At 43.4% G+C, this 15,740-nt stretch overlaps 1 protein-coding gene across 1 annotated transcript in view; it reads right to left on the reverse strand.

The window, feature by feature from the left end:
• Positions 1 to 15,740, reverse strand: part of NBEA (neurobeachin) — a 702,521-nt gene that overhangs the window by 133,184 nt on the left and 553,597 nt on the right. Inside the window, exon 44 of the mRNA XM_054973860.1 lies at positions 6,023 to 6,135. Within this exon, the coding sequence (XP_054829835.1) occupies positions 6,023 to 6,135 (113 nt within the window). The remainder of the gene's footprint in view (positions 1 to 6,022; positions 6,136 to 15,740) is intronic.

Raw genomic sequence — 15,740 nt, forward strand, 5'->3', positions numbered from 1 at the left:
TGAGGGCACATGCTCAAGGGCTCTTAAGGAGCACAAACTATTGGTCTACTAATCAGCATATTAACGTAGTCACTAAAATCAGCCTTTGTGCCAGAGGACTGTTGAGTCATAAATGTTATATCGGTTTTTAAAAGTGGGTCCAGAAGGAAATCAGAAATTACTGGACAATTAACCTAACATCTATTCTAGGTAAATGACTAAGAACTATTATTAAAGATAGAATTATTAAGCATATATAAAAACAAAACCTGCTGATAGGAAATCAGCATGGTTTCTGCAAAGCAAAGTCCTGCTTCACCAGCCTCTTGCCATTTGGAGAGCCTTTTGGAGTTCTTTGAGAAGGTTAATAAGCATGTAGACTGGACTTTCAAATGGCTTTTGACAAGACCCCTCTCCTAAGGCTCAAATAAGTTTAGCAGTCATGGGATAAGAGAAAAGGTCCTCTTATGGATTAAAAATTGGTTAAACAACAAGAAGCAAAGAAGAGGAATAAATGGACTTCTTGCAATGGAGGGAAATGCCTTCTCCCTTTGGTCTAGTCCCCTCCTGGCTGTCCCCACTCTCCATGCCTGGGCTCTTAGCCTCCCACCGGAGGGTGGGGCTAGCTGACTTCCACCTGCCCCTTCTGACCCTCTGTGGCTTGGGTGCTTCTCCCCCCCCCTCTGTTGCTGGCCTATGCAGGACCTGGGTGACTGTCAGGGCGGCTGAGTAGCTGTCTCCCGACTGCCCCCTGTCCCTTCCGCCCAGTGAGTCTGGGGGCTGAGCCTCAGAACCTGGAAAAAGAGGAAGAATTGAATTTCATTTTTGCCTGTACTTCATACTTACTTAAATTCAACAGGGTTGCATTTTCCTGTAACTTCTTCATTGAGTGGGCTTCTGTGCAGGCACACACTGGGACTGTACACACACAGGCTAGTCACAGAAAAGATTTCCAGAGCTTTCTAGAAGACTAGGAGCACCCCTCCTCCCTTTGGTGCTTTCCTGCCAAAACATCACATGACCAGGAGGTGGGGCACTATTGCCTCAGTTGTCTCCATACCACCACTGGAGACCTCCAGAAACTAAGGTTTCAGAGTTCACAGCAGGGCAGAAGGGAGGGATGTGTGCCTGCACAGAAGACTACTTGATGAACAACAGTTACAGGTAAGTGCAGCCCTGTTTTCATCTTCATGGTTTCTGTGCGGCCCCACACCGGGAGAGTAGTAAACTCATTCACTGAAGGACATGAGTGTGAAGATCTCAGAGTAAGAGACTACGGAGGACCACCTTCCCAACAGACGCTTAGTGTCTTATTGACATTAACCCAGCGGTGCTTCTAAAGAAGTATAGAGCTCTCTAAAAGTGGCCATGCCGAAGTACAAACAGGAATGCAGCAAGTAATAAGCATCTCTCCATTAGGGAGAGCTGTGCTAGGTAAAGGGCATTGAACAGTCATGCACTCAAGGGAGAGCATGATAGCCCCTACCAACCCATAAAGGAATCGTCTCTTTTGGAGCCTAAATGACTGGGAAACTGATAGTATTGTGAGACATGAAGGCTGAAAGCCAACCCCTGGTAGAGAATTCTGGCCAGGGCATTGGTCACATTAACATAGGCCGAATCCACATTACCTTCGCGCGTCCCGGTGTTGCGCTAAATGTCCGCGAAACACCCGGAAGTATAGAGTCTTTCAAGCGCGATTTCAGAAATCGCGCTTGAAAGACGCTATACTTCCGGGTGTTTCGCGGACATTTAGCGCTGCGCGGAGGTAATGTGGATTCGGCCATAGTGAAACTCAATAAATGGGGGTGAGACATAAGAAAGTCCGTTTGGTGTAGTGGTTAAGAGCAGCAGGACTCTAATCTGGACAACCAGGTTTGATTCCCTACTCCTCCGCTTGAAACCAGCTGGGTACCCTTGTGTCAATCACAGTTCTTTTCAAATTTTCTCAGCCCCACCCACCTCACAGGGTGATTGTTGTGAGGATAATAATAATACACTTTGTAAACCACTCTGAGCGGTTATTAAATTGTCCTGAAGGGCAGTATATAAATCAAATGTTGTTGTTGTTGTTGTTGTTGTTAGAAACCCACAGTGTCCTCATTTCACAGATGAAAGTGTTGTACACTAAAAATGAAGCACCAGGGAAGTGCAAAAATTTAACAAGGGGTTACACCTCCACTTTAAATGTTTTTGGAGATACAATAAGGAAAAGGAAAAATTAGAGTATTTGAGTCTAATCAGTCAATAGCACAAGAAGAAGGGTCCAATCCTGCTATAGCTTCAGTAGAGATTTTTACCCACTTAGAGGTGCAAGAAATTGCCACTCAGAAAAAACCTGAGACCACTGCTATTGTGCAGGAATTGGAGCTGATCAAAACTGCCAAAGCAATCAGCAGGAGTGGAAATATAGCAGATCCACACCAGAATAATGAAAACAGTGAAGCAGGCATGATGGGGCCAAAGAATGGACAGACAGTATGAACCATCAAATAACCTCATGCTTCTAGCAGAACAATCTGCACAGCAAAAAGCAGTCAGGGGATAAACCATAAAAATGGATTACCTTGTCAGTGGATTAGCAAGGGCATTTCCCCAATGACAGGGGGTTCCCTAAAAAGAAAGGAGCAAACAAAAAGGCATGCTATGGACCATCATAGTGTGTCGCAAGGACAAACACCCCATGCCTCCAATCAGAGTATCTAGGAGTTGTTGCCAGTTAGCTGAGGAAACATTATTGCAATGCATTGCAATGACATGGAGCATTTGCAGTAAAACAAAAGACAAAGAAAGGTAAGGTATGTCTAGTACTCTTGGTGAAAGTAGTAGTAGTATGACAGAGTCATTTTGCAGAAGACCAGGAGCCGCCTGGAGGCACACCCTCATAGTAGGGCCCCAATACCATTTAGTGTCCCTGTGACGGCACTAAATCTCAGAATCATAGCATCATAAGTGTGGCCTGGGAAGAACAGAGCACTGAAAGCATGAGAATGGTGCACATATGCTCTGTCTAGGAAAGAAGAAAACAAATGTGGGTATCCCATGAAGTGTGAAATTTAAATTGAAGACCACATTCTGCCCAGGTGACACATACAGGTGTATAAGAACACAGAACTGCAATTCTGAAAGTGAGAACACTGAATAATCTTAGTACAATGTGGATCAACTAAGAATGAAAAGGCAAAGGAAACTCTTTTTCAACTAGTAGGACAAAAAAGGGGGGGGGTTGCCCTCTAAAGGGTCTGTAACCAACATACCAGAGAAAAATTATATTGCATCCCTAAGTGGGATGCCCTAGTTGACATGCATTTTATAAACATCTAAGGTGTTGGAATTCTGCCACTAGTAGTCCACACCCCTAGCAACAGAAGGACTGTCTGTAGGTAGGGTAGAGAGATGTGTGAATTAGACCACCAAGCACAACTGTAAAGACTGCAATACACAAAATTAGATGACCTGGTCTTAAAATCAGCTTTTCCATCTGTCCTCTTTAACAAATAAGGAACTCTAAAAAATAACACACAGACACTTTTTTTTCTTTTCAGTCTCAGAGGGAATACTGAACTGAATAGTTCAATTAATGGTGGGACAGGCAAGCTCTCCTGAGAGGAGAGGTGGGGAAAACCTTGGGGGTTTTGAGCCCACAAAGCACCACAGATGTAAAAAAGAACAGCAGGAAAACTGAATGGTGGACAAGGCAGCAGACCACTGAAATTTTACTTTCTCTTGTAGAGTAAATCATCAATACAGATAGATAAATGAATTCAAAGGATTCAACAACAACACTGTTCCTTCTCATAGAATGTTGTCTATCTGGAGTGAAGAATTCAATCTCTATGTGAAGTCACAATAACAGACACATATCTTTTTAAAAAAAGTTCTTGCAAGGACTAGGGCAGTCCAGCTCCAGATTAAAGGAACAGACTGACTTGTCATATACAATACAGTTATAGGCTGTGAAACACACAGATATCTGAAGGAGTAAGCTGAACTCAGAAAAGCCCACAGCAAATAAATATTAGCCCTATGAAGATGCAATCTGTTATGGGAAATATTCAATTGCCTCAATTTATAACACTTTGGCCAATACCCTTTAATGTCCCGGAATGGGGTTAAAATGTGTTTCATGTTCCCTTCAAAGGGGATGGTAAAAGGATCATAATGACCTATTGATCAGCAGGTTAAAAGAAAAATTGCAGCAAGGAATTCTACTTCGCTAATAATTTAACAGTATTCACAATCTACAGTGACTAAATTAGAGATGAAGTGCTATTTCTAACAAGAGGATTAGGGATTTCTTGCGTTAGGCAGGCACATTTCTAAAGGCCTTGGGGAAAAACCTTGGCCCCCAGGACACAGTTAAGGTACACTTCCAGACATCTCCCCTCAGAGCCCACACAGCCAAGAGAGCTGAGGGGTGTATTCAGGCTGGCAGGCTGTGAAAGTCTTTAGAAAAAAAGCCACTCATCCTCCCAATGGAGGAATATGTTATGCTACACCTCCAGGTGTGTCCCCTTGGAACTTACACAGTGAATAAGGGTAGTAGTAGTAGTAGTAGTAGTAACAACAACAACAACAACAACAACAACAACAACAACATTCAATTTATATACCACCCTTCAGAACAACGTAATGCCCATTCAGAGCGGTTTACAAAGTATGTTATTATTATCCCCACAACAATAATCACCCTGTGAAGTTGGTGGGGCTGAGAGAGCTCCTAGAAGCTGTGACTGATCCAAGGTCACCCAGCTGGCTTCAAACTGAAGAGTGGGGAATCAAACTTGGTTCTCCAGATTAGATTCCCACGCTCTTAACCACTACACCAAACTGGCTCTCTGGTAGGGGCCTTTATCTAGGCAGATATGAAGACAAAGCTTTGGGAAACAATCTTGGAACTGAGGGCTCTGTCAAGCCACATTTCAAAGCTTCTCCCCTTGGAATCGAGGGTGCAGGTGCTTTTAATCAGGCTGGCGTGCTGCTACAGCCTTGAAGGAAGAGCCAGTGTAAGAAGGCTTTGGCAGGCCGCACCTCTGGATTTACCTTTATTCTGGATTTACCTTTCATCAGGCTAGCACCAAGCCACAGCCTTGGAGAAGGATCTGCTGTGAGGAGGCTCAGATAGGCCACACCTCTGGACTTAGCCCTTGGAACTCAAAGGTGCCAGGGAAGCAATCAGGCTGGCACAAAGGGACAGCCTTGGAGAAGAAACCATTGTGAGGAGGCTCTGACAGGCCACATGTCTGGACTTAGCCCTTGGTACTCAAAGGTGGCAGGGAAGCAATCAGGCCTTAGAGAAGGAGCCTTGGAGAAGGAGCCGTTGTGAGAAGGCTCTGATGGACCAGATCTCTGGACTTAGTCCTTGGTAATCAAGGGTGCTAGGGAGGGAGCAGGTGCCTTTAATCAGGCTGGTGTTTTCCAGCATCTTGAAGAAGCCTCTCTCAAGCCAAAACAACAGAAACTTTTCTTCCTTAAATGTATGTGTATTGTATGTCTATTGAAAGTTAAAAACTTTTAAAAGAAATAAATTTTCCTCAGCCTCAAGGATGATGTGAGGGAAAAGCAGAGAAGAGCAATGAAGATCCTTTTTCTCTGGCGGCAAAAAGAGAACTGACTCCTGGTCATGTGATCTTTTTGGTGGGAAACCGTCAAAGGGAGGAGGGGTGTTTTTAGTCTTCTAGAAAGCTTTGGAAATCTTCCCTGTGTGTGTGCATGGACTGCACAGAAGCTACAAAGATGAGCTTAAGGTATGCTGGCCATTCTGAAAAGGCCAGAATTCTTCTCTGAATCAATATCAGTAGGAATCTGGAATAGGGTTCCATAAACTCCTACACAAAAAAGATGCTTTAGGTTCTGCCACCTTGAATCAACTACACATATGATGGCACTAATCTCCTTACAAGTAGTTTCAGTATGCCTCTAAATAGCAGAGATCCTGGCATAAGTGTATACGTTAATAACTAATGTTATTTTTTCATAAGAATAAGATTTCTAAAAAATAAGAACACCTATTTTATACTTAAAATAAATGTTTGAGACATACCTTTGAGAGATCTCTGAAGTTTCCTGGCAAGGTTAGATCCAGTTCCTCTGATTCATAATTTGTTAACACCCATGGAAACACGGGATATTGGTTCAGATCATTATATGTCCGTCCTGAGAAAGGTAAGATACAGAAAGGCTATTAACTTTAGCAGTTTTACATCTGATAAATTATGGCAGACATATATCTAATAATATTCTTTACTTTTGTAGCAGTGGCATTATGCATGCTGAATTTCATATCTTATTTCAAAATATCCCAACTTACAGGTATATGCAACCTTCCAATATAACATATTCCAGAAACATTACTCACAGGAAAGAGAACAATGTTCAGAAATAGAAAAAATAAAATTAAATTAAAACTAGATATTATCCTCAAATGTAAGTCTAGAGCTGTACAATTTGTGACCAACTGAGTTCTAGGCATACCAGCATTCATTTAGTCCAGCTTTCCAGGTGCTTCTCCGCTGCCCCTGTTTTTGCATGGCAATCCTAAGCAGAGTTACACCTTGGTAATCCTACTGACTTCAATGGACTTCGCTATTAGACAGGCAGTCAAAACAGAAAGTTTATTAAACACATGCTGGTCCACCACGCATAGCTGTTGAGCTGTGTCTGGCTTGGTGGGTCACAGGTTATACAGGCGTGCCTTACCCAATACTCCCCTCTATTACCAGCATCTCATATCTCAGACAGTCATATATAATGTTATCACCACTTGAACACACTCAAATCCCCTGCAGTTCAGTTATGCGGGTGGCTTCAGCCTCATGGTCTCTGCCATTAGAAGAAACACTTCAAAGGAACAGGCGCAGACCAACTTGAGCAATGGAATCTGCACAGCTGACTTCTCACATTCCCTAGGATGTGTCAGGATAAAAGGAACCTGCTTTCCCCCATGAGACTTCTCATACTCTCAGTTGTACAGCTAGGAGTGTTGAAAACCAGTGGTTGAGGTCTAAAGAAAGAAAACTGCCTTTTCCTATACAGTCCCTGGCTCACAACGATTTTATTCTGCAGCTGAATGATGTACTGCAAGAAGTATGCAATTATTGGTGGTATGATGTACCTTTACTGTAGAGACCGAATTTTTCCTTTGACTAGACTTATAAAGATGAATGTTAAAGGCTGAATATTAAATATTGTAAGCCTCTGACACTAATCTACTTGAACAATAAAAAACTGAGGCATGGAAAAATGAGATCTCAGAAATACTGAATATGTTTCTTCATTAAAAATAACTTTTTAATTAAACCATCCAATTTAATGTTTTTATGTGGCACTTTCGTTTTTGAAGGTAAAGTGATGTAGAGACAGCTGACAAAGAAATTATAACTGCAATTCCTTGGTGAAAATGTTAATGACAGCAAAATATTGTTTAATTAGATGATTGCAGCATCTGGATTAACACTCTTTAAAAGCGATGTTCCTGTGCTTGTCTGCTTCTTCACACTTTACAGACATTTTGTCATCTCTAGGTCATTAGGAAAGAATTTTTAATGGTTTTTCTAGAAGCAAGCAGTTCGAGTTACATCTAATTAGATGACAATAATAAGCCCAACACATGCAGTAGCTAAATATATACATAATTAACCAGTGAGGGCTTGTACATCACAGAATAAAAAAAGTAGAAAATGCTAAACAGGAGGGAGAGAAAAGGAGGGGGAAGAGCTGGAGCTGAATTCATTACCTGAATATGTCAGTTTTCCACTAACATGTTCAGAACATTTCCAATCCTAAACAAAAAGGGAACATTTCCAATCCTTTACATGTTGAGTATTTTTAGATCCCTATAGATGTATATATTCCTTTTAAAAAAACTAATTTAGGCTTTGACATAGCATATGTTTTAGTTAAGAAATACTTTCCATCATTTATAGTCTTATTTTAAGCAAAGTCTGTTAGCTGTGCTTCTTTCTTTACCATTTTGAATTTTGACGTATTAGATATTTTACTTTTAAAATGAATACATTTTCATGGATTTGGTGTGCTTTTTCCGTTTTTTAAAAGTTCAAAAGTATATTGCTTGTAGTTCTTTTCAGGATAATTTCTGTTCATATGTGTTATATTATCCTTCAATGTTGTTTAGTGAGAGAAGCAACAAGGCTGGTGATCTCTTCTTCCTATAACTATAAATCAGGGAATCCTGGAGAATGGAACACTGCAAGAATAATTTATAAAACAGCCCAGTCAGGAAGTGTTACATCTACAAAATGAGGACACAAACCAGGCCAGAGAGAGTATACAACTTGGCCTGACTGATAAGTAGCAGGGTGCCATGTTTACCTTTCTGGGAAAAAGCCACACTGAGCTGTAAACATGATGAAATATGTCCAGTGACAAGAGGGGCAGAGAAGAGGTGAAGACCTTAGAAGCAGAGCAAAGTGATGAGAAAGCAACTGGGTATGCTTGTCAAGTCAAGAATTCTCAGAACTGGGAAGATAATTCTGATTCTAAAACAAAAATACAGCTACAGCATAATTTTGTGTATCTTTATCCAAAAGCCCCACAGTGTTTAATGCAGCTTACAGTAAGCGTGATACAGATTGAACTTACGAAATTTTTAACACAGCTTTCATTACTGAATCCGTCATGGTTTAATTAATAGTAAAATTAATAATAAAAAGTAGTAGATTGTAGTGCTTTGATTTACATCCTGATTCTGTCCATGTTTATATGGAAATAAGTCCCATTTCTAAGGAACCTCCGAGTCCCAAGTAAAGGTGCACGGAACTGCAGCCTTATAATGCAACCTCATTGCTAATTCAACTAACATTGAAGTTACGTCCTTCTAAACCGTCAAGACTAACTCTGCTCAGGATTGCATTGTTAATAGATTTTTAAAAGAGTGTGATTAATACCTGAAGATTATCTACAATGAAGTGTTTCTCAAACATTTTTTTCAGAAACTTTGAGTATTGATTTGTCTATTCTACATTTCACTTCTGGCCAAATACCGTCATTCCTAACAAGAACAATTTCTTTTGTTCTTTGAAGGAATGAAGAAAGAATAAGAAGCTTGGAGCTCAGGACAGAAGAGACAGACCACATTGCCAAGCAAGGCAAATTTGGGTCAAAAAGTAATATTGATTAGTGTCCCAAAGCTTCTTGTTACAATCTGTGAATGCCATATTGTAGTACTATCCTGCTTTGCTACATGAATAAATTAAAATAGACTGATGTGAGTAAACTGAGTTAAACATCAGTAAGTTCCGCTAAGGGGCTGCAATCTAAACTTGAGCCCTACCAATTATTGCCCTCCCTGACAGATATGGAAGGTAACATTAACTGAATGAAAATCAACATTTATACACGGGTAAATAAATTATACAAAAGTTTAGTCTACATGAAGATTTAGCAGGGCTCATAAGTGGAATAAAAGGTCCATAAGCATTATCCAGCCTGTTTTCCAGGATAAATCCCAGCAGCAGGTGATTGCCATTCACACCAAATCCTGGATGGAGTCGCTGCTTTATGCTCCCCTTATGGCTTCGTTGTGGGAAGGTCAGTTCCTCAGAATGTACTTTCTCTACTATCTTTCTTGAGACATTGAACAAGCATTGTGAGAAATATTTTCCTTTCCCCATCAGCAATTCAAGGTTACTATCTCTTGGTTGGGAAATTCCTGGAGATTTGGGGAGTGGAGCCTAGGGAGAACAGAGTTTGAGGAGGGAAAAAACCATCAGCAGGATATTCTGCCATATAGTCCACCCTCCAAAGCAGCCATTTTCTACAGGGGAGTGGATCTCTGTTACCTGGAGAACAGTTGTAATTCTAGGAGATCTCCAGCCACTGCCTGGAGGCTGGCAATCCTAGCAATTCATTTGATGAGGATGAAGTTTCCATCCAAGGCAAGCTGCTGATTTCAAGAAAAGTCAGGGCAAGAAAGAAGATGGTAGCCTCTTTCTCTCCTTTCTTCTCTGCCTATTCATATGGTTAAAACCATTTTCAAAATGAATAGGCAAATTTATTTATTTATGTTATTTATAGGCCACCTTTCTTGCTGGGTCTCAAGTAGGATTACACAGGATAGGACAATACAACAGGAAGGAATATATAGGCAACAAGCTCTAACTTAGTATGGACTATATATAATGCTATAGTCTGCAGTCCCTAACCTTTTACCCTAAGATTCTTTTGGAATGATTTTATTACAATATAGCCCTAAATGAAATTTGCATTTGCGCTATGGCAATGTGCATATATATGTATAGGTAGGACTGTATCTTCCTCAAATGTCTTCCTGATTGCAGCCTGTGACAGACTGCACTTTCTAAAAACCTACAGGAACTGTACAAATGGCTGAAAGACTGTTAAGGGTTAATCTCTCACAGACACAGATAGCTTTGAGTGACAGGCTACTCCAAGGAATCTGATTGGATAGTATGAGCTGGAAAGAGGAGGGTTTTCAGCCCTAGCTGAGATGAATTGAGTGTGAACAGTGGGGAGACAGAGACCTAACTGAAAGCAGTTTAATATTGACAGGAGAACTGGGGAGAAAGTTGGCAAGGAAGTTTGGGAAGTAGATGCAGACCCCATTCAGGCCAAACAAAGGGGATAGCTCTTTTAAGGAAAGGAGACTTTCCCTAACCAGTCAAACAGGGTGTGATTGGAAATTGCCTTTTGGAGATCTTAAGACTCAATTAAAACTGAAGGAAAGCACTGGTGTTTGAAGAGAAGGGGGTTGCAGTACTAGAAAGTGGGTACCAGCATTCTTAAACCCCAACGAGAAAAATAATCCTAAAAGAAAGTGTACTAGAGTAGTTGGGGGAAACACGAGAACAAAACATCTAAACATAAGCTTCTAAACAAAAGAATGTACGTATCTGTGAAGAACAAAAAAACTAACATCTGTGCATGTACTGATTTTACTTAATTTCACCTGACCTTTCCTCTCTAAAATAAATAAAACAGTTATTTTTGAATTTTAAAAAATCCTCTGGTACCATTCCTGCTGTTTAAGGACAAAGAAGTGGGAAAGGGGACATCATACAGTCTATTTCTACCTGTTTTAAAGGGACAGAATTTTCACTCTCTTCAGTGAAATGAAACAACAAAGTTGAGCTGCAGCCAAGAAAATGAGAAAATAACAGTACCCATTCCCCAGACTATACTATGCCAAGAGCTGAGGCAGAGGAAACAGGAGTTTCTTAGGAATCTTAGATTCCAAAGACCCACGGAATCCTTCTTTCCATTTTGTTTCTTTTAGTAAGCAATATCAGCATCATAAACTTTATTGCATTGGCTCAAAGCCTTAGCAATCAACATTACAAGAAAACAAATAGTCCAGATAATCACTATACAAATTGAAACCCATCAGATATTCATTAGAACAAAATACATAATAAATACTTAAAGTCATGAGCCTTAGTAGCAAGAAGCACAATATTAACAATAACTTGCTATTCCTATAGTAACACATCAAACCCAGTATAAGCTAACAATCAGACAAACTAACAACAGAGGATTTTGACCAAATCTTTATGACCAATGTGGTAAACTTTGCTATTTGTAATGTTATCCAGTAACAACAACAACAGTGTGCTTATACCACCCTTCTAGACAGATTAGTACCACACCCAGAGTGGTAAACAAAGTCAGTATTGTTATTTGAGTTGGGCACGAACCAGAAAAAAAATGAACTTTCATGAACCTGCCCCAATTTGCAAACTGGTTCATTTGGTTCATGAAAACCTCACATCCAGGTCAGCAAATCATCAGTTCCGGATCAGCAGAAGGTCACTTCCAGGCCAGTAGAAGGCCACTTCCAGGTCAGCAGACGGTCTGCAGGAAGTCCATCCCCTGTTGCCTAGGAAACTGATTAATCGGCGCCAGGCTGACTGCAGTGATGAACCAAAAAATGAACCAAACAAACCAGCCTGAAGTTTGTGGTGGTTTGTCAGAAATGGGCTCTGACGAATCGCCGGTTTGTGAACCACGAACTGGCTCGGTTTGTCATGAACTTTGGTTCATATTTCAGTTCGTGCCCAACTCTAGTTGTTATTATTCCCACAATACAGCTGAGAAGCTGGGGCTGACAGTAGTGGCTTGCCCAAGGCCACCTGCAGAGTTCATGGCTGTAGTGGGAATCAAACTGAGTGCTAATTCGCAGCCCAGCCACTTAACCGCTATGCTACAGCATAGTATTTCTATCTGTAAGCAGCATCACAAGTTTATTCTGCTTCAATGTCATTGGATATGATATTAAAATACTGCCAAGATATCTTTTGCATTCTACTGCAAATCTTGGACACCAAAAACCCACATGAGCTAAATCCTCAATAGCCCTCTAACTGCAGGAACAAACACGTTCATTATAAGGGATCTTTACATGGCTTCCTAAGAATACTTTCCTGAGAGAAAGAACCATTGAATAGACCTGAGTAATATTTTACTGAGTGTTATTTTTACATGTGGGCACAGACCAGGAAAAAGCCATGGACTGTTGGTCCATGGTAAATCGCGTTTCACAGACCGCGGACCATTCATGGACCCACCCCAGTTCGTGGAACAGTTCGTCAGTCTGTAGTCGGTCATTTCTGGGGCCCCTATCACCGCCCCCTTCGCACTCAAGAGATGCCAAACTCGCAGTGTGTCTTCAGCAGGATCTCCTCTAGCGACCCTCCAAGTTTGGCCAAGATTGCATTTCTGATGTCTGAGTTACAGATCCCCAAATTGGCTGCCTCTAGGAAACTTTCAGTACATAGAATAGGAGCTGCAATTTGCATTGGCTTGCAGCATGAAAAAGTTGTAATGAAAACGTGAGATGGAGTTGAAGAATCTTCCTCTGAGAACGGAATGACTGCCCTCAGAGTGGAAAGACAGTTCCTGGGAGCAGAAATCCTGCTCTGGGGCTGGAATGGGGAGGGAGAGAAGTATTCTTTGAGGAGACAGTCAAGAAGATGTTTTTGCGGAAACAGCAGGAGTATTCTTTTAAAGGACATGAGGACAGAGACAATCTATGAGAGGAGATTAAATTTTGAGAGAAAGAATGGATTTCTTTGGGGAAACAGGAATATCCCTGTACAGGAAAGGGGTGGAGGACAATCATAAGAACATAAGAACATAAGCAAAGCCATGTTGGATCAGGCCAGTGGCCCATCCAGTCCAACATTCTGTCACACACAGTGGCTAGAAATCCAGTGCCATCTAAAGGACTGTCAGTGAGGCCAGGACACCAGAAGCCCTCCCACTGCCTTCCTTCCAGCACCAAGACAACAGAGCACCACCTCCCCACAAAGAGAATACCATCTATCTCCTGTGGCTAATAGCCACTGATGGACCTCTGCTCCATATATTTGTCCAGTCCCCTCTTGAAGCTGGCAATGCTTGTGGCTGCCACCACCTCCTGTGGCAACCACCACCTCCTGTGGCAATCATCATGAGGAGGCAGACCTGGGCATGGGGTGACTAAAAGAAAGGAGGACTCTTAGGGGGGCAGACATCTTGAGGGGACATACGTGAAAAGGAGGATGAAAGTGAGGATTTTGTTGGGGACAGACCAAAATTGGGAGGAGGCAGATGTGGACAGCTAGACATTGGCAGGTCTCCATTGCATGTTGGGATTGCATTCCATAATGAGGCGCTCCACCAATGGAGGAAGCTGGACCTCCACAAGGAGGTACGGAGGCTGCACTGGTGGGGTGGTGGTGTGTAGCAGCAAGAGGTCCTTAGAAGACTTTCAAGACAGGGAGCAACCTGTGCATTGCAACCAGATAACAACCAGAGCAGTTCAGTCACCCTTCCCATCCCAACCCTGCAAGATGCCTATTTGTCCTTGGTCATGACCTACGGGCTCCTGGAGCAGCCCCCCCCCCCGCAACACCTCCCCTGGTGTCTGGGAGGTGACCACCTGGAGCAGATGAGTTCTTCGGACGGTGATTGCTCCTCTCTCACGTGCCCGGGAGGTGGTAAAGTGCCACAAGCCTCCCTTACTTCCCCCGCGGGTCATGGGCTTCAGTCGTGGAGGCAGCCAGATGGATGAGGTGGGTTTCGTCGATGGCCGCCCCTCCTCAAGTGCCCGGGAGGTGGTCAGAGGTCTGCTGCCCATCTTTCCCTTGTGGGCAATGGGCTCCTCTAGTACAGGGTAGCCCTCAACCCACCCTTTGTGACTGGGGGCAGCCACTGCATTGGTGCAGTGGGTTTTGTTACTGGCTGCCTCCTCCTCAAGGTCCCCAGAGGTGGTCAGGGGCCCACTACCCTTCCTTTCCCCTGGGGGCAATGGGGTACTGTAGTGGGGGGTGGGGTGGCCACAAACACTCCACTTTGTGACTGGGGGTGGCCACTGCATAGTTGAGGTGGGTTTTGTCAGTGGCTGTCTCCTCCTCAGGGACCCACTGCCCTTTTTCCCTTCCCACGGGGCAACAGGCTCCTGTAGTGTGGAGTAGCCCCCACCCCTTGTGACTGGGAGGGTGGCTACTGCATTGTTGAGGTCCACCCCCTCCTCACAGGCCCCGGAGGGTGCCTTCCCCATTCTTGGGGGAAGGAGACCTGCACTCCCCCATTTGGAAGGAGCATTCCCCAAGCCTGGGGGAAGGAGACTTGGGTTCTGCTATCTGAAAGGAGCCCCCACACATGGGGGAAGGCAGGCAACTTGGGCTCCTGTATTTGGAAGGAGCCTTCCCTATGCCTGGGGGAAGGAAGGAGACTTGTGTTCCCCTATTCAGAATAGGCTTTCCCTCTGCCTGGGGGAAGAAAGGAGACTTTTGCTCCCTTATTTGGAAGGGGTCTTCCCCATGCCTGGGGGAAGGAAGGAGACTTGTGCTCTTCTATTTGGAGGGATCCTTCCCCACACCTAGGGGAAGGAAGGAGACTTGGGCTCCCCTGTTTTGAGAGCACCTTCCCCACACCTGGAGAAGGCTATTCTAAGTACCTTATGGTACGCCTACAGCGGCTGCCCACAAGTTCACAGAATGGATGCCTTCCCCAACCACCTGAGGCAGATGCTCACAATAAGAACTTTTCCAGCGTCCCGTCTTCCAAAAACACACCTCATCAACAGGGTGTCAGCAAAGGAAGAAGTTGGTGGTGTCCTGAGGACACAGACCATTTGGTAACAGGTTAATTTGTAGCTAATGCGGAGCCACTGAGTCTGCTTTCCAGAGCTTCATTCCCAAGAACCCACCTCACCGACATATTGGCTGTGAACATTTTCTACTCAACACGGGCAACAGGTTGATGAGAGACCAGTTTTTGGGGGGGCGTTTCTACCCCCCCCCAATGGTAAGTGGCAGCGGTGGTGAGGGAGAATCCTTTCCTCTAAGAAACAGTGGCAATGGCAACCAAGAATCCACTTCCTCAACAGGCTAGTAGTACAAGGAACACACCTCAGCAACGTGGTGGCTATGAGAGAAGCATTCCCCACCCCATGTTGAAGCAGAGGCAGCAGAATTTCATTCCCCTTGCCAGGGGAGAGATTTCACTTCTAAGTAAACAGATGTTGGGCCACAGCCTATACTCTCCAAGTTACTGGTCCTCAGACTCTGGCACTGACACTGGGAAGGGGACAGCTCCCAGCTTAGGATGACTGTCTTTCTGCTGGAGCAGGGGGCAAAAAGGCAAAAAAGGGAAAGCACACCCATTGATGCTGAAGAGTAGCAGTCATGCCACCAGATAAACCCTAGGCAGAGTTACTCCAGTCGCTGTCGATAGCCAGAAGCCAGACCACACCTCATGAACATGGTGGATACACGGTGGGCTTGATTGCTACTCAGCCC

This window comes from Eublepharis macularius, chromosome 3 (assembly GCF_028583425.1).
Source record: "Eublepharis macularius isolate TG4126 chromosome 3, MPM_Emac_v1.0, whole genome shotgun sequence".
NCBI classification, from domain to species: Eukaryota; Metazoa; Chordata; class Lepidosauria; order Squamata; family Eublepharidae; genus Eublepharis; species Eublepharis macularius.